General features: G+C 38.9%; 1 protein-coding gene across 1 annotated transcript in view; it reads left to right on the top strand.

Annotated features, from left to right (window-relative positions):
- LOC134566054 (uncharacterized) overlaps positions 1–22429 on the top strand; it is a 449970-nt gene that overhangs the window by 53821 nt on the left and 373720 nt on the right. The window contains exons 4-8 of the mRNA XM_063425766.1: positions 565–712; positions 5254–5423; positions 15113–15266; positions 16142–16311; positions 19806–19962. Coding sequence (XP_063281836.1) covers positions 565–712; positions 5254–5423; positions 15113–15266; positions 16142–16311; positions 19806–19962 — 799 coding nt within the window. The remainder of the gene's footprint in view (positions 1–564; positions 713–5253; positions 5424–15112; positions 15267–16141; positions 16312–19805; positions 19963–22429) is intronic.

The raw sequence follows: 22429 nt of genomic DNA, 5'->3' as shown, positions 1-22429 counted from the left end.
GCTTTGGGAGTGTTTTTCTGCTAAGGGGACAGGACAACTGCACCACATCAAAGGGACGATGGCCATGTACCATCAAATCTTGGGTGAGAACCTCCTTCCCTCAGCCAGAGAAATAAAAATGTGTAATGGATGGGTATTCCAGCATGACAATGACCCAAAACACACAGCCAAGGCAACAAAGGAGTGGCTCCAGAAGAAGCACATTAAGGTCCTGGAGTAGCCTAGCCAGTCTCCAGACCTTAAAAATCCCATAAAAAAATCTGTGGAGGGAGCTGAAGGTTCGAGTTGCCAAAAGTCAGCCTCAAAACCTTAAAGAGTTGGAGAGGATCTGCAAAGAGAAGTGGGACAAAATCCTTCCTGAGATGTGTGCAAACCTGGTGGCCAACTAAAAGAAACATCTGACCTCTGTAATTGCAAACAAGGGTTTTTCCACCAATCATTTCTTTGTCAGTGGGCAAACGTTCAAAATCAGCAGGGGATCAAATACTTTTTTCCATCACTGTAAATCACAGTCTCAGTTTTTGATCAACAAAATTGAACAAATAGGTTTCTCTGTTCCCACAGGAGTTGAATACAATACCTAATGTCAAAAGAGTTGTATACAAATCGCTGTGCTTGATAGAAAAGAAAACTCAGCCTAGCCGTTTCTTTGATGTTCTTCTACAGAAACCCTTTCTGGTGAAATATCCAGATTTGGCACCTATTTCTCGAAGTAAGTCCATTATCCGATGTCATTATAAAGGTGCAGAATAGAAAAACATGTGATAAACATGTCCTCTAAGCTGCCTTGTATTGCACCAACCACATGATCCAAGTCAATATTTCTCTTCGTAATGTCTAAATTTTCATAAGAAACATATGTAGGGATAATTAGTGGATAATGAACTGAGGAATCTGGTTCAACACATGTACTGTTAGGATAAACCTTTTAGGTAATAGTGAATCCCTAGTGGTTGTTGTGGATAACGGGATAAAAGAAAATATTACCAGATCTTAGAATGGCTAGACTTAACATGACATGAAAGACACCTCTACTAGGTGTAGATGAAACAGGGATAGGCTGTAGTCAGGGTACCAGAAGATGAAATAATGGTAAAAAAGCTAAACACAAGGACTATAGCTTTAGAGCAGCACTCCAAATGCCATGACCACTAAAACCTCCCACTAAGTAGTCAAACCATTTGACTATAGATATTAACTATATCTGTGGACACGTATCAAGCAGAAAACATGTAATCTAAGATTTGGTCATCTTTTATTCGACACACCATTCATATATGGAGCCTTCCGGAGCCTTTTTATTCTCTTATATAGAGAAGGGCACAGCACACTGCCTAGTAGCCAGAAAATGTCCAACAGATGGTCTATTATTCCTTCATCCCTTGTGTGTAGAACATGCAGAGGTTAATGAGTTTGCTCCATCCTCTGAAGGTTTGAGATTTTGGGGAAAATTTAGAATTTCCCAAGTCCTCTCGCCCATATAATAAACCTATTTATCCCTTCATCTGTGATTAGGGTTTACCAAAACACAAGTTCCATTCCTGAGCACCCTTTCATTATGATGTAATTATACTAATTAATTCCTAACTCAAATTCCTATTAATATTGCATGAGAGCAGGGGATATTTTCTTGAACTTCCTATTCAAAATAACAAGCACCATAACCACAACAACTTATTTGAAAAAAATAATAATAATATTTACAGTTACCCTGATTTCTTGTGTTGTCATTCAAAGCTATTTGGACTTAATTCTGTATTTCTCTTTCCTACAGCAGAAAATAGTTCAAATGGAAACATTCTACAGCTATAGAAGTGTTTTATTTTATGCACATCCGTTAGTTTACCTAAAATTTGCAATTCATTACATGCTTCCTGATTTATTGAATAACCCTCTTTCTTTCTTTTTTTTTTAATTTTTTCTTTTTGTTTGTGCATGAAATAACAATAGAGCCTGCAGCGCCACAACAGCGTCTGCTAGCGTTTTGTCAGCATTTCAACATGTGGCAGTTTAAACAGCACAATATTTTGGTTTTAAACATGAGAGTAACAAGACAGGAAAATAACGTTGCCTTTCTGTGAGATTCAATACATATAACAAAGTGGTGTGTAATGTATGGTATGTGTGGCTATGTGACTATTTGAATAACCCTCTTTCTTAAATGGTTACTCCAGTGAAAAAAGAAACGGTTTTCATAAAATCCTTTTTCTATATGCAGTTTGTCACACTGAATTCAGATCACACACACAGCATGCAGGAGACATAGATCATATTTTGTGTCCTAACCACAGATCTCTCTGAGTGATGTGTACAGAGTTTAGCTAATATTTAGCAAAAAAATATAAATACAATACTGCACTCAATAAAGTTGCAAAAAAATGTAAGTTAGTTTTTATTTGTATTTTATTACTAACATTGGTCAGGTATGAAGAAATATATAAATATAGAGATGTATGCTGAAAAAATAGATGCATCATATGTAATACCAAAGAATGATATATGCCCTGTCAGAGGATAGAAGAGAAGTATAAAAGCAAAGTGCAAATGCTAAATATGGTTTATCGCCTAAAGTGGCAGAGTGCAATCACCGCCTATGTCTCCCTATAATAGAGAAATGAAATCGGATACATAAAGCTGGGTGTGCTACCCTACACCTGTCAAGACAAAGTGCAAACATGAGCTATAGTGCAATACTTCAAACCACCACCATTATAGCATATAATATGAAAACGATCACAAAGAAAAAAATAACACAAAACCAAATAGCAGAACTTGGCTGAATCTCCTATATGCAAAAGTACAACAGTTTTAATTCAAAGTAAAGCCCCCAAAAATCGTATCACACTTTAAGATAAAGTAGTATCAACATGCTCAAATCTAATGTAAATGCTTGAGAGAGAGATATTGGATTCGGCCTCAGTTGTATATTCATCCATGCAAGAAGGTCAGCAAACAAATATATGAACATGTATAAATGCCAGCTGGTGCCTTGTTATCTATAACCCTACCTAGCATGAGCTCACAAATAATAGAAAGTTAAAAAATAAAAATACAAACGTTGGTTTGATCTCAGCCCTCCAGTTACAGTCCAATGGCTAATCTTTAGCTGTGCTACTTGTGTCCGCAAGATCTGTATAGTACACAGTGCAGAGCATTTTGCCAGCTGTAAGAGATCCTAGTTGCAGAGCATTTTGTCAGCTCTAAGAGATCCTAGTTGCAGAGCATTTTGTCAGCTCTAAGAGATCCTAGTTGCAGAGCATTTTGTCAGCTCTAAGAGATCCTAGTTGCAGAGCATTTTGTCAGCTCTAAGAGATCCTAGTTGCAGAGCATTTTGCCAGCTGTAAGAGATCCTAGTTGCAGAGCATTTTGTCAGCTCTAAGAGATCCTAGTTGCAGAGCATTTTGTCAGCTCTAAGAGATCCTAGTTGCAGAGCATTTTGTCAGCTCTAAGAGATCCTAGTTGCAGAGCATTTTGTCAGCTCTAAGAGATCCTAGTTGCAGAGCATTTTGTCAGCTCTAAGAGATCCTAGTTGCAGAGCATTTTGTCAGCTCTAAGAGATCCTAGTTGCAGAGCATTTTGTCAGCTCTAAGAGATCCTAGTTGCAGAGCATTTTGCCAGCTGTAAGAGATCCTAGTTGCAGAGCATTTTGTCAGCTCTAAGAGATCCTAGTTGCAGAGCATTTTGCCAGCTGTAAGAGATCCTAGTTGCAGAGCATTTTGTCAGCTCTAAGAGATCCTAGTTGCAGAGCATTTTGTCAGCTCTAAGAGATCCTAGTTGCAGAGCATTTTGTCAGCTCTAAGAGATCCTAGTTGCTGTGCTGCTTCCTAAAATTTTGTTCTAACCAGTCAAATTAAGAGCATATTGTAATAACAAAAATTGTAAGAATGCTACCTGGCTACACATAAATGGTTATTCGCTAACCTTTAAAATTAAATAGGATGACAAAATGTAAACAAACATAGGTTTATTGGTAACATTCAAGGTTATAGATTTTAGTGTGAGAACCTCTCCCAATGCACCCCCCCACCGCTGAGTTTTAATTGATGGACTGCACTAGCATTATATTTATAACACCACACTGGTTGAAAACCAATTTTTCCCTTATGAATACATAAGTGTAACAAACATGGTTATTTAATAAATTTGGGAATCATGTGGTGAACTGCAAATTTTAGGCTTAAGTTTGCTGTCTGTTTATTCAAATTGTTTTTTTTTTTTTTGTGTTTTTTTGTTTTTTTGTATTTTTTAAGAAAGTTATTAGCACAAACATTTATATTTAATGATCATGATCAGGTTTCTATTATTATTATTATTATTCAAAGCTAGAATCCAAGCACCACATCCAAAACAACTTATTTGAAAATGCTTTTCTTCTAGTAAGTGATAGATGCAGTCATAGTCAAGAAGGTACATGACCAAAACAAAACAAACAAACAAACAAAAAACTGGTGCATTTCCCGACATCTTAACCCCACCTTTTGCAGATGTCAAAAATAGGAAGGTTTACTTCAAAATATTTGAACAGTGTGTAGTGAGAGCCTATAGGCTATTAACCTTTTTGCTACTGTGTTAATGTGATGGTGCTGGAAGAGTCAGTACCATTTTGGTAATGGCTGCGGAGAATCCATATGGCTAAATCCACATATGCCCCAAAAACTCACAGCCCCACAGGATTATTTACTAAAGTTTGATTTCTAAACAAATTCAAAGTGGATTTCAAACTTAAAATCAGAAGAGATGAACTGACAGCATAGCTGACTAGGGAATCATTGCAATTGGTCTATTTTGATTTTAAATGTGAAATTCTTTTAGAATTTTCACTTTTGTAAATAACCCAGGTAGGATGCAGAGAATCAGCATGGCCAAATCCACATGCCCTCCAAAGCTCATCGTCTCACAAAGATATATTCATTCTATTTACTAAAGTTTGAATTTAAAATAAGTTGAAAATTTATTTCAAATTTAAGATCAAAGTAGCCAAACCAACAGTATAGTTGATTTTTTCCAATTTGGCTACTTTGTCCTTAAATTTGAAATTCACTACGAATTCTCACTATAGTAAACCCTGACAGTATTTTGATATTTTCATTTGGTGGGCTTAGAATGCAGGTGCATCCTCTTTTTCTAAAAAAAACTGCTTAAGAAAATAGCAGATGAACTATACCCATAACGCATAGAACACTAATATAATCTGGTGTTTACTTTTTAAAATGATTAAATTAATTTAGATATTCTTTCAAATTATCTGCACAGAATATAAAGCAAAAAAGTATGAATGTGTGTATACTACTTCTTCAAAAAGTGCATCATTGAGAAGATTTTTTCAAGAGAAAAAAGTTGCAATATCTTATGCTATAAAAAAACGTTTCCCATTTCTGAATGGATTGCAAGATTTAGCTATTCTGTCAGAAAGAGAAGCATTGGTGAGTATTCTCTTCCATTCTTAATATATTAGCTTTACTCCTTCATTACCGAGTGCATTTCATTAACATATGAGCAGCATTTTTTAAGATAACTTAAAAATGTGTTAATGCTTTAAAAGAACATTGAAGAGAGTTTGATACCTAAATTGAGTATAAAGGTTTTTATTTTCCTGTATTTTACAGTATAACAATAATAAAAATAATAATTTGCGATCTTTATAGCGCTTTTCTCCCTGTAAGACTCAAAGCATTTTACAAATAACCAACCATAAAGATATAAAAGTTAGGAGTTTCTGAAGGTCAGCTGAGCAGACTGAATGCCTGATGGAAGAGGTGGGTCTTTAGCTTTTTTTTATTTAAAAGTCTGTAAGGACGTTGCCTGTCTTATTGTGCGCAGTAAATAGTTCCAGAAGGTAGGGGCAGTGTGGCTGAATGCCCTGGAACCTGAGTCTGTCTTTATTCTTGGCACTGACAGGAGGGATTTGCTAGCTGACCAGTACATACCGGGGTTGCGGCTGCGACCGGGCCCGGGCCTCCAGAGGCCGCCCTGCGACCTGATATGCATGCCAGTGTGGCTCGCGCGCACCGCACTGATGCCGGAGCCGGAATATGACATTATATTCTGGCTCCGGCATCAGCAGCCCCACTGGACCTCAGGGACCGGAGGAATCCCCACAGCACTCCAAAGGTAGGGAGGCTGGGGGATTAAATAAAAAAAATATATATGTGAGTGTATGTGTGTTAGTGTGTGTTACTCTGTGTGTGTCTGTTAATGAGTGTGTTAGTTTGTGTGTGTCAGTGAGTGTGTTACTGTGTGTGTGTGGGGGGGGGGGGGGCACGGATCAATTTTCACACCAGGGCCCCCTTGTGTACGCTACTGTAGCTGACCAAACTGAACGGGATGGAATGTAGGATGTCAGGAGCTCTTTCAGGTACTCTGGGCCTTGATTGTTTATGGCTTTGAAGGTTGGCAGGCCAATTTGAAAATATAAACAGACATATGATGTTGGCACTCTGCAAGGAGATAGGTGCAGATATTGTGGTCACCCTCTAATCAAACCTCAAAAAATATAATCAAATAATCAAAGGAATACCGCACTCAAAATGATGCAAAAAAGTATATTTGTAATATGCACAAAAAGGAAGACAAAACATATATTTCCATTACAATGGAAGGGGGGAAAAACTGAGTTACTACGTACACACATAAAGCCCATAAATCACCAATTTATACCTATAGCTCATGTAGTATAAGAACAGCTGAATAAAAATTCATTAAGAAAATAACAGGTGATTCATACAAAAAAACATGATAATTACAGGTAATGACTCCGGTAGATCCACCCACTAACTCATAACAGTAGGAGTATGTGTACACATTAGCTACTGAAAAAATGGCAAAGAAATAAAATATAGACAAAAGAAGAAAAAAAAAATAAAAAAAATTATGAGTATCAAGTCCACTTGCTAGGATGGATATAAATGATCTGTATAAATAATAAGAAAAATAATAAAACATAAAAAATCAAAAGAGAAAAAGCAAAAATAGCTGAAAGGTTGGATCTCACCCCACTATTTTAGATCATCAATCCTGATCAAATGGATAAGTCTGTAGAGGATCACCTGGTAACCCGACCAGTTACCTCCGCTATTTCTCTTCCTTCAGCTGAACAGGAACCATTTAAGATATAAAGAGACCCATTTCCCCCCTGTAACTAGATTCTTTCCCGACTCGTTAATTTTTGAATGCGATATTCCTTTAATTATTCAATTTTAAAATATGTTTGCCATTTAATTGGAAGCCAATGAAGGGAGTGGAGATGTTATGTGGCAGGAGCGAGTTTGATTGGCCAGTAGTCTGGCTGCTGCATTTGGTACAGTCTGAAGGCGATGGAGTTCTTTTTCTGGTAGGTCCAAGTAAAGTACATTGCAGTAATCTAGCCGAGCGGATACAAATGCATGGATTAATGTTGGCATATCATCCGGCAGAATGTGTTGTATCCTGGCTATGTTTTTCAGATGAAAGTAGGCAGATTTTATTACGGAGGAAATCTGCTGTTTAAATGATAGTCCAGAGTCAATCAGCACTCCGAGGTTTTGTACCGTTAATGAACTGATGAGTTCAGAGCCTCCAAGCTCCAAGCCAGTTGGGTGATCAAGAGTTTTGCCCGAGCTCACTTTAAGCCAACTAGCATTCATCCATTCTATGAGGACTGCTAAGCAACTGTTGATACGGCATGTTGGGTCTGTGGGATCTGGAGAAAAAGAGAAGTATAGTTGTGTGTCATCAGCGTAACAACCTTAGTATGAAAACTGGTCCGTAAAGTCTCACCGTCATTTATACTCTAGTGATGATTAGCAGTCTGTTGATTTCAATTGATTTCCCTGCCAGAAGCTGCTAGTCACAGATGTAATGCCTACAAATCTACTGAAAATGTAAGCTCACCTTACAAGCTCCCTTCTTTCAAACAGTACATGAAGTTTCAATGGGTCGTATTATCCAACAGTCAGGGAGAAGGAGGAGTGAATGAACTGTAGCCAGGGTCGATCTTAGGGTCACAGAAGCCTGGGTGCAGAATAATTTTTGCACCCATGGCCATCTTTATTAACTCCTCCCCCTGGCAAATGTCCAGACATTCATGTTTCTATGGCAACAACTCCACCCATTTTTTTAATCACACACTCACTGACAGACACACACTCTCAATGACACACACAATCTCACTAATTTGAAACACACTCACTGACAGACATACACAATTAGTATAGTTAAAACACATAGACCAGAGAGGGAGCCACTATCACAAATGTGCAAGAATATTTACCATACAGATGTTGGAATATGACATGTAAAGGAAACATAAGAAAAAAGATACATAGTGAAGTATTTAATTATGTAAAAAAAAAAGATAAAAACAATGGATACACTAACAAAATAAGTGGCACAAAGAGACATATAGCTATTTGTGCTAAAGAGCTTGTCAGCCACCACAGGCTGGTATCTACTGTATTCGGGAGTGTATAGCTATTTTTTAGTTGGTCAAATGTGGTTAGTTTGCCTTTGTTCAGGAGGGTGTGTACGTTAAGACACTCCGCACCTGTTCCAAACCTTATAGTTAAAGTCAGGTATCACTTGCGCTAGCGCTTTAATGGGGGTTGAGAGGGGGGTTGGGTGGCAGCTTCACAGGAGTTTGCGGGAGATGTCCCAAATTTTTAGCGTTGCCAAAGTGGCCAGGAGTGCTTGGGCGGAGTCTCCTCTATGGTGGGGCGTCTCCTCTATGGTGGGGGGACAGCCACATCACTGTTTTAATGTCTTAGTTTTGAAGCCAGTGCTGTTCTATGGAGACGGTTTGTGGCTTAGGTGATTGGAAAGAGGCTAGCTAGTACCGCTGCTCTATGGTATAGTTGCACATTGGGCTGGCTCATCCCACCTGTGCTTTTAGGTTGATACAGTGTGGATATGCCTACTCTTGGTCTTTTCCCCTGCCAGATGAATAGGTTGTTTTGTTTTTGGAGCGACGTGAAGTAAGCAGACGGTATCTGTAGGGTAAGTGTCCGGAATAAGTATTGCAACGTAGGTAATATCACCATCTTAACTGCCGCTATGCGGCCTGACAAGGAGATAATTTATTTCTCCAATTGTGGAGAGTGGCGGTGATTTCTTTACTGAGTTTGATAAAATTCCGGTGATAAAAAAATTGGACAGGTTATGTGGGAGTTTGACTCCCAAGAACGTGAGGTAATCTGTTCTCCAGTAATATGAAAATTGGCTCTGCAGGGCGGACAGGTAGCCATCGCCCATCCTCACCCCCATGGCCTGTGTCTTGGAAAGGTTTAGCTTATAGTACGAACATCGGCTGTACCTCTGCAGTATGGAGTGGAATGCCGGTAGGGACGTGTGAGGGTTGGTGATAGTGAGTAAGATGTCGTCTGCGAAAAGGTTCAGTTTGTGTTCCTCCCTGCCAATCCAGACACCGTGACCTCCCCCGTTGAGCGGATGGACTCGGCTAAGGGTTCTAAAGCCATAATGTATAGGAGGGATGATAGGGGGCATCCCTGCCTAGTGCCATTTGCGATGGGGAAGGGTGTGGATTTGAATCCAGATGTGATGACTCAGGCTTTGGGGCTTTGTTTAGTGGTAGGCTCTGTATAACCGTGGCTACTTCCGTTTGGGAAATGGTTTATCTTTATCTTTTGACATCATTAAATACTTCACTATGTATATTTTTTCTTATGTTTCCTTTACATGCCACATTCCAACGTCTGTATGGTAAATAAAATTGCACATTCATGATAGTGGCGCCCTCTTTGGTATATGTGCTTTAACTATACTACTTCTGTATCCTTCTATTTTGAGATTTGGGAGTGATCCCTTTTCTGATTGACTAGCCTGCACTTGCCAATTGCACTTTTTTCCCCACTTACTGTTTCTTATTTACAGATATACACAATCACTGACAGTCACACACTCGCACTGAGAGAGACACACTGACAGACACACTCTAACAGACACTCTCAGTGACAGACACACAATCTCACTGATTTAAAACACAGCTGACAGAAAGACATACACACTCACTGACAGACATACTCATTGACAGACACACACTCACTGACACACACTCACTGAGTGACAGACACAGATACGGACATACACACACACACTGACACTAACTGACTCAAAGACACAACTTTGCCACAATCCCCAATGACTGCAGTGATTGGAAAAGGTAGTGGTTTTGTTTTCAGTGGGATTGCTGTGCATATATATTCTTGAACAGTGCACATCGGCTTATTTTTACTTGAATGAGTACCTTCTCACACTGTCACTGACAGACACACACACTGACAGGTACACACACTCACCAACAGACACACACTCATTGATAGACATCCACTCACCGACAGAGACACACTCATTGACAGACACACACACACTCACTGACAGACACACACACTCACCAACAGACACACATTCACTGACAGACACACACTCAATGAATGACATACATACTTACTGACAGAGACACACTCAGTGACATGCAGTTCAGTCATCAAGGGCCAATCTTTTTCGCATCCCTGTCCTGGCAAAAAGTTGACTATAAAGCATTTCTTTACTTGTGAATTTACCTTTGTAGTTTACCACATTAAAGGACCACTCTAGGCACCCAGACCACTTCAGCTTAATGAAGTGGTCTGGGTGCCAGGTCCAGCTAGGGTTAACCCATTTTTTTTATAAACCTAGCAGTTTCAGAGAAACTGCTATGTTTATAAATGGGTTAAGCCTTCCCCCAAATCCTCCAGTGGCTGTCTCATTGACAGCCGCTAGAGGCGCTTGCGTGATTCTCACTGTGAAAATCACAGTGAGAGCACGCAAAGTCCATAGGAAAGCATTGTAAATGCTTTCCTATGCGACCGGCTGAATGCGCTCGCAGCTCTTGCCGCGCAGCTCGCATTCAGCCGGTCTCATAGGAAAGCATTATCAATGCTTTCCTATGGACGCTTGCGTGCTCTCACTGTGATTTTCACAGTGAGAATCACGCAAGTGCCTCTAGCGGCTGTCAGTGAGACAGCCACTAGAGGATTTAGAGGCTGGATTAACCCTATTATAAACATAGCAGTTTCTCTGAAACTGCTATGTTTATAATAAAAAGGGTTAATCCTAGAGGGACCTGGCACCCAGACCACTTCATTAAGCTGAAGTGGTCTGGGTGCCTAGAGTGGTCCTTAAAATGCCCTTGTGGCCTGATTTACATTGGTGAAACTACCAATAAAATCAGAGAAGGCATGGTCAAACACAGAAGAGAATTTACAAATTGCCCCCTCTTGTGCCTACAATCATGCAGTTTCCAAAATGAAATGGCAAGCGACTGATTGTGTCCACACAAATGGATGAACGATGAACAAATAAGTTAAAAATAAAAATTGTGTAAACTTACACAATTTTAATTTTTAAGCTTGTCTGCAAAGCAATATATACACAACATTGCAATGTTATGATGTGTTTATATGTTAGCTATGTATCCCTTTCTTCAAAATAATGCTATACTAAATATTTTTGAAACAAAAAGTGCTCGGTAGTAAAGGGGTTAAGTGTATCTTATCTTGCAATGCTTCAAGACAAAACAACTAAAGCTTAATTAAGCAGTTCTATGGATCATGCCCCTGCAGCCTCACTGCTCAATTCTCAGCCACTTAAAAGTTTAACCACTTTTGCTTCTGTTTATGTGACCCTAGATACACCTCCTCTGGCTGTGACTCACACAGCCTGCATGAAAAAAGGTTTAATTTGCAAACTCATCTTCCAGCACAGTGCTTACTTTAGAAGTTATTATCTCCTAGCTCTGTTAATTGAACTTTAACCCCTTAAAAATTGAAGCAATTGTTCAGCTTCTGAACAAAAATAAACCATTCTGTGTTATTTGTGCTATGTGTTTATTCCTCCACAATTTAAGAGTGAGTGTTGAAGTGCATCCATACATTGCTTATTTTAAAGGACTACTAAAGTCACCCAGACGACTTAATTGAAATGAAGTGGTCTGGGTACAATGGTACTGTAATTTTAGCCCTTCAATGTGAAACTTTGCTATTTTGCAGAAACCGTCCTTTTTTAGATGGTCCTAAACGCCGGCGGGCGGCATAGAACGTCCCCGCTGTCCTTTGTACTTACCGGGTCCTTGCCATTCCCCCCACGGCGGTCGCGATCCTGGTGTCTGCCTGTGAGCAGGGTCCTCGCGATCACATGGCCGGAATAGCCGGCTTATACAGAGCCTGCAGGGTGACTGCCCGAATTCTCAGGCTGTCCCCCTCATGCCTGTAAAAAAGTTATTAAAAGTTATTAAACAGTTTTAAAATTAAATAAAAATTTAATAAAAAGTACTTGGACCATACATATGTATATATATATATATATAATAAAAATAATCAATACATAAATTGAAAAAAAAGAGAGAAATTATATACCAGTTTTAATTTGTTCTAACTGTATTTTGATATTAATATACATATATATTAAATTCAAAATACATTTAGAATGGCATTATAAATACATATATGTATATCTATCTATCTATCTATCTATCTATCTAATATATATATATATATATATATATATATATATATATATATATATATATATTCATATACACATATAAATTTAGATTCTACAAATATATTTATATAATATTTTTACATAATCAAGTCATTTTATTAATTACAATCTGAGGGACCTGCCCGACAACCCAGACAGAAAGCCCAGAGAATTTGTCTCACAAGCCCAATATTTAACCCTGTAACTTTCCAGGACACCATAAAAGCTGTACATGGGGGGTACTGTTTTACTCAGGAGACTTCGCTGAACACAAATATTAGAGTTTTTAAAACAGTAAAAGATATTACAACGATGATATCGTCAGTAAAATATATTTTTTTTGCATTTTTCACACACTTATGGTACTTTCACTGACGATATAAGTATTGTAATAAGTTTTACTATTTTGAAACACTAAGATTTGAGTTCAATGAGGTCTCCAGAGTATAACAGTACTCCTCATGTACAGGTTTTATGGTGTTTTCAAAAGTCACTGGGTCAAATATAAGGCTTGAATTTCCTTTTTTTCACATTGAAATTTGCCGATTGGTTAAGTTGCCTTTGAGACCGTATGGTAGCCCAGGAATGAGAATTACCCCAGTGATGGCATACCATTAGAAAAAATAGACAACCCAAGGTATTGCAAATGGGGTATGTCCAGTCTTTTTAGTAGCTATTTAGTCACAAACACTGGCCAAAATTGGTGTTCAAATTAGTTTTTTGCATTTTTCACACACAAACAAATATGAACGCTAACTTTGGCCAGTGTTTGTGACTAAGTGGCTACTAGAAAAGACTGGACATACCCTATTTATAATACCTTGGGTTGTCTACTTTTGCAAATGGTATGCCATCATGGGGGTAATTTTCATTCCTGGGCTACCATACGGTCTCAAAGGCAATGTAACCAGTCTGGCAAATTTCAATGTGTATAAACCAAAAAATGTAATGTACTATATTTGACCCTGAAACTTTCCAAAACACCAAAAAACCTGTACATTGGGGGTACTGTTTTACTTGTGAGACTTTGCTGAATACAAATATTTGTACTTTATTGCAGTAACAGCTAACAGTATTGTGACATTCACAGTTAAAATGCCATGCAGAAGTAAAAATAAATACAAATAATTATGTTTACTATACAAATATTTGATGTGACATGAAATCCCTGTTTCTCCTGAACAAAATGATATATGATAAGTGTGGGTGCACATAATATGAAAGCGGTAAATTAAAACTGAACATATAGCGCAAATTCTGTCCTTAAGGGGTTAAATACAATTACACAGCGGGGCATATAGACGCACTAACTCTTCCAGAACCAAGTGAAATTCAGTCCTGCACTGAAATGCTTCTCATGGCAGCATTTGATTAGAGGAACGTGGTGTTTGTCTGCACGTACATATTCCGCCCACCAAAGATTCTCAATGATAAGCATTGGATTGGACGAGATTGCTGAAGACATACTGATGTCTTTAGAGGAGAACTGGGCAGCTGCTGCTCTGGAAATGAGGAGGGGTAAATTTAATTTAACTTTAACTTTAACGTTTATCGTCAAGCAAAGGGTGGATAGTCGGCACAGTGATAGAACCTATAGTCCCTAAAGATCGATGCTTATTTTTGGGACTAGATGTTCCCTTTAATATCCTATATGTATAGCTACCAGAGAATTAAGTATGAATAAAAAGTGGGAGACATGTAAATAAAATACACTCCTGATTGTTAATTGACTCATATGTATAGCATTGAAATTAATTTTTTGTAGTTAACGCTAACTGTATAACAATCCTACCCTTAACCCTACACCAACTCTACCCTAACCCAATGCTTACACTAACTCAAACCATACACACTAACCTTACCCCTAACCTTGATCCTCTGCTATCCCTAATCCAGAATTAACCCTTACCCTATTTTAAAACTAAGCCTACACTAACCCTAATACTACTTCAATGCTAACCTGACACTAACCTTAATGCTAAACTTAATCGTAACTGAGTGGGATTCCCTCTGCCGACATAAATACTGTCATCAGCATAGGAGAATCACCATAGTAATTTAAAGGAATCTAAAGGGCTATATGCAGCACTTACTGTGATTGTTGTGTACAGCTCATCTATCAGTCAGAGGACACTAAATATGGCCCTAGCTCACAGACTGGAGCCTGAGGTATCGAATATTACCTATATGTCCTAGTTTGAGCAAGGATTTAACCCAAAATACGAGGATGTTCCACATTGTCTTAATGGTGATAAAGGCTACTATTTTCAGGAATTTGTTAAGGGGTTAATGACACATTGGAGGCAGGATCTAGCCAACAATTAAGAGAGCAGGAGTTAAGAACTTCTAAATTAAACACACTGTGCAAAAATTCAAATGTAAGGAGGCTGTGTAAGTGCTTTTATGTTACTCGCTTCTGTATGGCTGTTTTTTTGTTTGTTTTTTTATTCATCACTGCATAAGCTTTTATTAATATGGGTGAGCTGTTAAACATCTGACTTTGTTTCATGTTTTAGCTGCACACTATAGATTGGAAGCATTTTTCGCCCTTTGTCTAGAAACTAAACTGTATATAAAATAATAATTGTTTGTTTTATAGAAGCTGCAAACAGATGAGAGGTCCGTTCATCAAGTGATCTATGAAAGCTTGTGCTGGATAGAAAAGAAGAACGTGCAGATTGAAATCATACTTGATTATATATTTCTAGATTGTTTCCTTAAAATATTTCCTGAATTAATGAGCATTTCGCACGGTAAGTTATATAATTCTCTCTGGTCTGCTTTCTAAGTTGGTGGAGTTCTAGATCCCACCTCTGGGCGTTGCTTGGTCATAAATGCAAAAGGTTTAATATCCATTAGGAGAAAGAGAGACAGAATGGGTGTTTTATAAGAGGATGACTATGAAAAAGAAAAGGGGTGATAGTAAAAAAGAGGAAACCAGGGGGGATTTAATGTGAAAAGGTATGGGCATTGTTAGGTGGCAAAAAGATCAGAGGCTTCTTCCCAGCAGCAAATCTTATGGCTCCTACTACATGTATTGACCTAAGCCCCATACTATGCCCTAAAGGAACACTATAGCGTCAGGAATACAAATGTATGGTTTAGGGGCCCCTGCTGCCAGGGTTAAAAATATGAGTTTACTTTTTCTTTCTCACAGGTCTCCGGTATACCGCTCCACCTCCATAGGGAAGTATTGGGAGGCTAGAATGCATGTGTGGCCAAATGCCGTGCTGCACCAATCAGATGGTCTCTATAAAACCCTAAGATTGAAGTAGTGGAGTTTTACTCCACTATTTTGCCGTAGCACCTCTTGGGGCTGTTAGTATGACGGCCACCAGAGACAGGTTAACAATACAATGAAAGCATTGCCGTTCCTGCAGAACAACAATGTTTTTAGCTGCAGATTTGAAAATCCACACCTATGATTTTAACCCCAAATCATGATGTATGAATCCTTCACCCTGCTACATTAAAAATGCTGCTTCCAGAGCAATACCATAGAAATACCCTGACACTGTGCTGTATAATGAAATCAAGACATAGTGCATTAAAAGTGGCACTGTCACAAATAATACAGTTATCGACATATTCTTTCTCTCTTATGGTGCATGTCCTATTGTCTACACAGAATACGGATCAGAAGATGTTGAATGTGTGGCTCCCATAAGTGCAAACAATGACATATTGAAAAGGATGTTTAAACAACAAAAGGTTGCAATTTGTCTTGCAATAACAAAAAGATTTCCATTTTTGCATGGGTTGCAAGATGTAGGTTTACTGTCTGAACTTGAATTACTGGTGAGTAATGTTATTATTTATATTTTGTTTAGCGTCTTTCTAAAGATTGATTTCTAACTCATATATACATATACTCAGGGCCGGACTGGGGAAAAAGTTTGTCCCGGACGTTTTTAAATCACAGCCGCCTATTGAGAAGGCCCTGTATTTGTTCTATGCAGGGCAAGCAAATTTATTAACATGCTTGCTCTGTGTTTGCTTGTGACATGTCTCTGGTGTCTCCATAAATGCGATTCCAAAAAGGACAAAAGTGTAAGGAAAGTGTATTGTACATGTGTTTAGAGCCTGATTGTGGGATTGAGTGTGTGTAGAGTTAGTTCATTGTGGTGTGGTGTTTTCTGTAAATGTCGATTTCAGTTTTGTTGTGTTTGTGGTGTAATATGTATGGCTAGGGGCTGTAAAGAGTTTGAGTATAGGTGATGTAGCGAGTGTGTGCATAGGGGCTGTAGGTTTGTAGGTGTGTAGAGGATTCATAATTATGTATGGGATCTAGGGTGTGTGTATAAGGGATGTAGTTTGTGTGTATAAGGGATGTAGTGTGTGTCTAGAATGTAATGTTTGTAGGGGTGCACTGTGTGTGTGAAGGGTGCACTGTGTGTAAGGGGTGCAGAGTGTGCGCTGTGCGTGTGTGTGTAAAGGGTGCAGTGTGTGTAAAGGGTGCAGTGTGTGTGAGGGGTGCAGTGTGTGTGTGTGTTTGGGGTGCACTCTGTGTGTGAAGAGTGCACTGTGTGTGTGAACGGTGCATGGTGTGTGAGGGGTATAGGTTGTGTGTTTGAGGGCTGCAGTGTGTGTGTGAGGGGTGCTGTGTGGTGTTTGGGGTGCAGTGTGTGTGTGAGGGGTGCTGTGTGGTGCTTGGGGTGCAATGTGTGTGTGGGGTGCAGTGTGGTGCTTGGGGTGCAATGTGTGTGTGTATGTGTGTGTTTGGGGTGCTCTGTGGTGTTTGGAGTGCAGTGTGTTTGTGTAAGGGTGTAGTGTGATGTTTGGGGTGTAGTGTGTGCATGTTAGCGGTGCAGTGTGGTGTTTGGGGTGTAGTATGATGTTTGTGGTGGAGAGTGTGTGATGTTTGGAGTGCTGTGGGGTAAAAATAAAAAATATGTATGTTTATTTTTTTTTTATTATTTTAATTACCCCTCCCTTCTTACCTTTGCCTGGGGACCTTGTTGCCAGCCCTAGTGGTCCGATGGGAAATCCCTGGTGGTCCGGTGAGGAGCGAACTCTACCCTGTAGTTCCTGGGGTAGAGCTCACTTTGGCGAGACCGGAGCGTTGCCATAGTAACCGCGTCAACGCTTCGGCCTCACGATAGGAACACGGTGAAGCTGCAGGATAGAGCTCCGCCAGGTCCTCTCTCCCTCCCTCCCCCGTCTGCATCTCAGTGCCTGTGGGCTTGGGATAAATAGTTTGTCTCCCCACCGGCACATGAAGGCACACAGCAGGGCCGGCGCTCTGATAGCGCTGGCTATGCATGTGTCGGCAGGGGAGATGCACTGATCTCCCCTTGCATCCTCGGCCCATGGCCATCGCGGCCCACCGGGCATTTGCCCGGTATGCCCGATGGCCAGTCCGGGACTGCATATACTCATTTGATTTTTTTTAATACTTGTTTCCTAAAGGAATGTAACAGCAATACTTAAGATTTTATTTATGTGCACAATTAGTGAAACTATACAATACAACATTCATAAATATGCACCCCTTCCATTAGTCACTTAGAACATTAGCTGAAATTACTGAAGCAGTATATCAGTCCCAATAAACATATCCATACAAACAAAGATATGAACTAACAGAAGCAGTTTTAAAGTACACAGATATTTATTGGCCCCACATACGGGTAGTAAAAACAACATGCATAACAGTGTCCCCATAAAATCACAAAAAAGCACAACTGTGATGCAGAGCAACAGATGATAGGGTCTTGAAAAAGTACTTTAACAAACGTGTAGACTTTTTATAGCTACCGTTTGTTGCTCTGCATCACAGTCATACATCTTTTATTGATGTATGGTGAAGTTGTTTAAATGTTTTTAATACTCCTAACTGGAACAATAAATTTCTTGATTTTAAGGCAGCCTCTGGTAGATCGCAACTTCATCTGTATGGACACGATTAGTGAAAATCATCATCAATTTTAATTATTACTAAGATTTAAATGTTCTCTTTGGAGTTATACAACTACTATTTAACAGAGGGTTCTTCTAAGTACAAAGAGTAACGCATAGCAAATCTATATGGAACAAGAACCTGGTACTGGCAACGCATATAGATCCTTGCTCATTGAGCTAAAACCCAACTTTCTATTGTAAAACATCACATGTATCTTTCTTTATGCCTACTATCACCATTATTTTAACAAAAGTAAATACAGCTGTTCTGAACCAAAGTTGTATGGACTCTATTAAGTTGTTTTGAGGCCGGAGTCTCTGTACAAAATCTTAACCTTTTTTGGTCCCTGGCTGCCAATTTACACTCTCCTGTCCTTTCTTAATTTGGTCACTATTCTGAGCAGAGAAGAGAATCATTGAGATGCATTGAGTGCTGTGATTGGCTGTGAGCATCAAATGACACCCTCAGCCATACGCCGGCTCCAAATAATGTTCTCGATGCTTCCCTTTTCTGCTTAGAAGGCAGTTTTCTGTAGCATCTTAGGTGTTAAACCATTTTGAAAAAAGCTCCCCCCCCAACATTTTATTGGTAATTTAACATGTTATTAACAACAAAAAGTGCGTCAGCATTGAATATCCAAACACGCCAAATGACAAATTCCATTTAAATAACAGCAAAGCGTCATGCACCGTAATCCTCTATGAATGAATGTGGTTCTCATTAATTTGATAATAATTTAGGAGTTTATGGTACGGCTCATCCAGGGACTCCAGCTCTCATAACAACTTAATTGAGATGAAGGTGTTTTGAGAGAAGAAAGTTCCTTTAATGCTGAAACCAGACTGCTCTGGTATATAATATCAATTTCCCATATATGATTTTTATCTAAAACCAAACTTGATATGATGTTGACAAAAGATGAGCTAATGATGTACCACATACACCATTCGTAAACCACATGTACTATTCAAAGACAGCAAGATCCCCAAAAATGAAGTCATTTACAATGGAAAGCAAAAAACGGGTTGCAAGAGTATTCTGAGAATGGACAGAGAACTTGCTGGCATTTTGGATCTGGACTGCCCGTATGGGTGGGACCAGTCTGATATGCTTCAGATATGTTCTCTCTGTAATGGCACAAGATGAGCTAAAACCAGCATTCTGAGTTCTGAGCGGGGACCCACCGAAGGGCAGGCTATTTCAGCTGCTGTCCATTCTCAGAATACTCTTGCGACCCGTTTTTTGCTCTCATTTACAATGGAACAACTAGAAAAGAGGCACATACATAGATAGAAAACATACATAGACATCCTTGGTATTGTATTTTATTATTAAAAATCTGAGAGAAGTGATTTATCTGTATACATTAACAACTGTTTCTGTTTTATAGAAGCTGCAAGCAGATGAGAGATCCACCCAACATGTGGTGTATGAAAGTCTGTGCTGGATCGAGGAGAAGGAGAAAGAAAGCTTTAAAGTCTTCTTTGTTTACATATTTCAGAAATGCTTCTTGAACTTCTACTGCAAACTAAATATCATCTCACAACGTAAGTTGCATTTATTCTCTCTTTCATTAAGATGGAAACAACAAGAATTCTACTGACCAACTTTTCAATCTAAGATGATCAACCTTGTTGTGAGTTAGGTTCTCAGAGATACCTTTTACAAACAAAGGGAATACAATCGTTTCCATTAATCACTAGCAGTGGTGGACGAAGTTTTAAGATGGTGGTCCATCCTTTGCCACCAATTGCAACTTGTTTTTGTTAAGAATGTCATGATCACTGTCTCATCTCGCACTGTCTGTGGTTACTGATAAACACCTCCAGGACATCATACATGCTCATTTATGGGGTTATTCACTAAAGATCTGATTTTGGTGAAAATGACCGAATTTGTATTGCACTAGGAGTTCTCATATTTACTAAAGCTAAGTACGATTGGAATCCGTTTGGCCTAATCAAACTTACAGCAATCAACTGGATGCATTTGGTGTTCAGATTAATATTGGTGCTTTTGTATGCGAATTCTATACACCAGGGGTGCCCAAAAGATAAATCCCCAGATGTTGTGAAACTACAACTCCTTTGATGCTTTGCATACCTTTGGAATGCTTTTAGAATGACAAAGCATCATGGAAGGTGTTGTTTTAAAAATCTCAGGATCAACCTTTTGTGCACCCCTGCTATAAAAGTATAGGATTCTGAGGATTCACAAAACACTGATTTAAAACTAAACAGCAGTATGCACATTCACAAATTATCATTCACTTGCTGTCATGGCAGCAAATGACAATATTAAGTACAATTTACCTGTGAAATAATGGGGGTGGGTCGACTCCCATGTCCCAACCCTTAGACAACAGGTGGGAGACTTTTTAAAAGGGTACTAGAAAGTTGGATACATCACTGTCCACTCCACTTTATCCCTCCTGTGGCCGTCGGGTTGGGGCTATTTGATCAAATAAACAGGAGAAGTGGGGGTAAATAAATTACCCTACCTATCCCCCCTCACCTTAATGGGGAATTATAAAGCTAATACGTGTAAAAATTAAAATCATACTCACCCTTTAGATGTCCTCTTTTTTTGAACACTTCTTATCTTCAGCCACAAAATAGGCCAAATAAAATACCAGAAATCTTGACTAATTACCAATGAAAAAAAAAAAACCTCTGATTTGCAAAAAAAAGGGTAAAGAAAGAAATAAATAAAAAACACGCCGCAATAAAATGAATCCTTGTTCATTTATTATTATTATAACAAATTCCGCAGTGCTGTATAATGGGTGGACTAACAGACACATATTTGTAACCAGAAAAGTTAGACGCACAGGAACAGAGGGATTGAGGGCTCTGCTCAATGAGCTTACATGCTAGAGGGAGTGGTAAGGTAGAAGGCTCAGTGCAGACTGAACTCTGATAGTGTTGGACATCCTACATTAGGCTTATTTTTTGTATATTCTCCTCTTTTTGTACTTTTTTTTATATTACGTGACTTGATTATGTACAGGTACTTATATTGATAAATACACAGTTTTCTGATAAACTATTTGCTTTTATTTTTATTACATGTAATAAATATTATTTTTGCATTTGGTTTGTATTGGAATGTTGTATACGATTTGCTAGCATCACAGGTAAAGGGATTAAATGATGTCCCCTGATCTTAAGCCAGCTTCCGTTTGTGACAATCTGGCCAGGTGTGAACAATATTTGCATGTGGACAGTTCTCTACCTCCCCAGATGCCAGCATCAAGCTTTTTTGTGCTTTGCTAAGCATAGACCTTTTGGCTTTTTTAAATGCAAATCAACAGATAGAAGTCAGGGACAACCTTTCTGATAAAAGTCATATCCAAAAAAAACCACATTATTTCAGATATGAAACATTGTGCCTCCTGATATATACTGTATATTTAAAATTCTGATGGTATACCATGAAAAAGGAGTCAATGTATGACCAGCATACCTTTTGTCATTTGGGGGGAATTGAGAAAATCAGTCACAGATAGGTCTTGTGAGGCGTACTTAGTATGAAGGAGTTCTGACAGTTCCACATATGAAATATACCAGGTGTACAAAAAGATAGTGACCTAAATTTACTTATATACATTTGTGTCCAAATTGGCAAAATGTGAGGTGTCCTTAAGCTGGGATCTCTGTAGTCACACTAACCCTTTCACACTGTCCCTACTTTGGGTCAAACTTGGAAACACAGTGGATATATAATCTGATTGTGACAATACGGCACTGGCGTCTCTGTTACTGAAAGCGCAACAGTTCAGGCACGCTATTGTCCGTGGTTTGCTTTACATTAGTCTGTACTTTTTCCACTAGCAAACACAGCATCTCACCTAGTTGGCGATTTACTTGGAAGTGATATGGTCCTGGCTTCTCTTTTACTATAGGTGTAACAGTTTGGACCTGAAATACACAATAGAAACACCAAGCTAGAAAATTCTAGACAAGGAGTATAGAAGGGGTTACGGAGGAAGTTTAGGGCATAACCCTAGGGAAT

The sequence above is a fragment of the Pelobates fuscus genome, chromosome 6 (genome assembly GCF_036172605.1).
Source record: "Pelobates fuscus isolate aPelFus1 chromosome 6, aPelFus1.pri, whole genome shotgun sequence".
NCBI classification, from domain to species: Eukaryota; Metazoa; Chordata; class Amphibia; order Anura; family Pelobatidae; genus Pelobates; species Pelobates fuscus.
The sequence above is the reverse complement of the archived record's forward strand: the minus strand, read 5'-3'. Positions and strand labels throughout refer to the sequence as shown.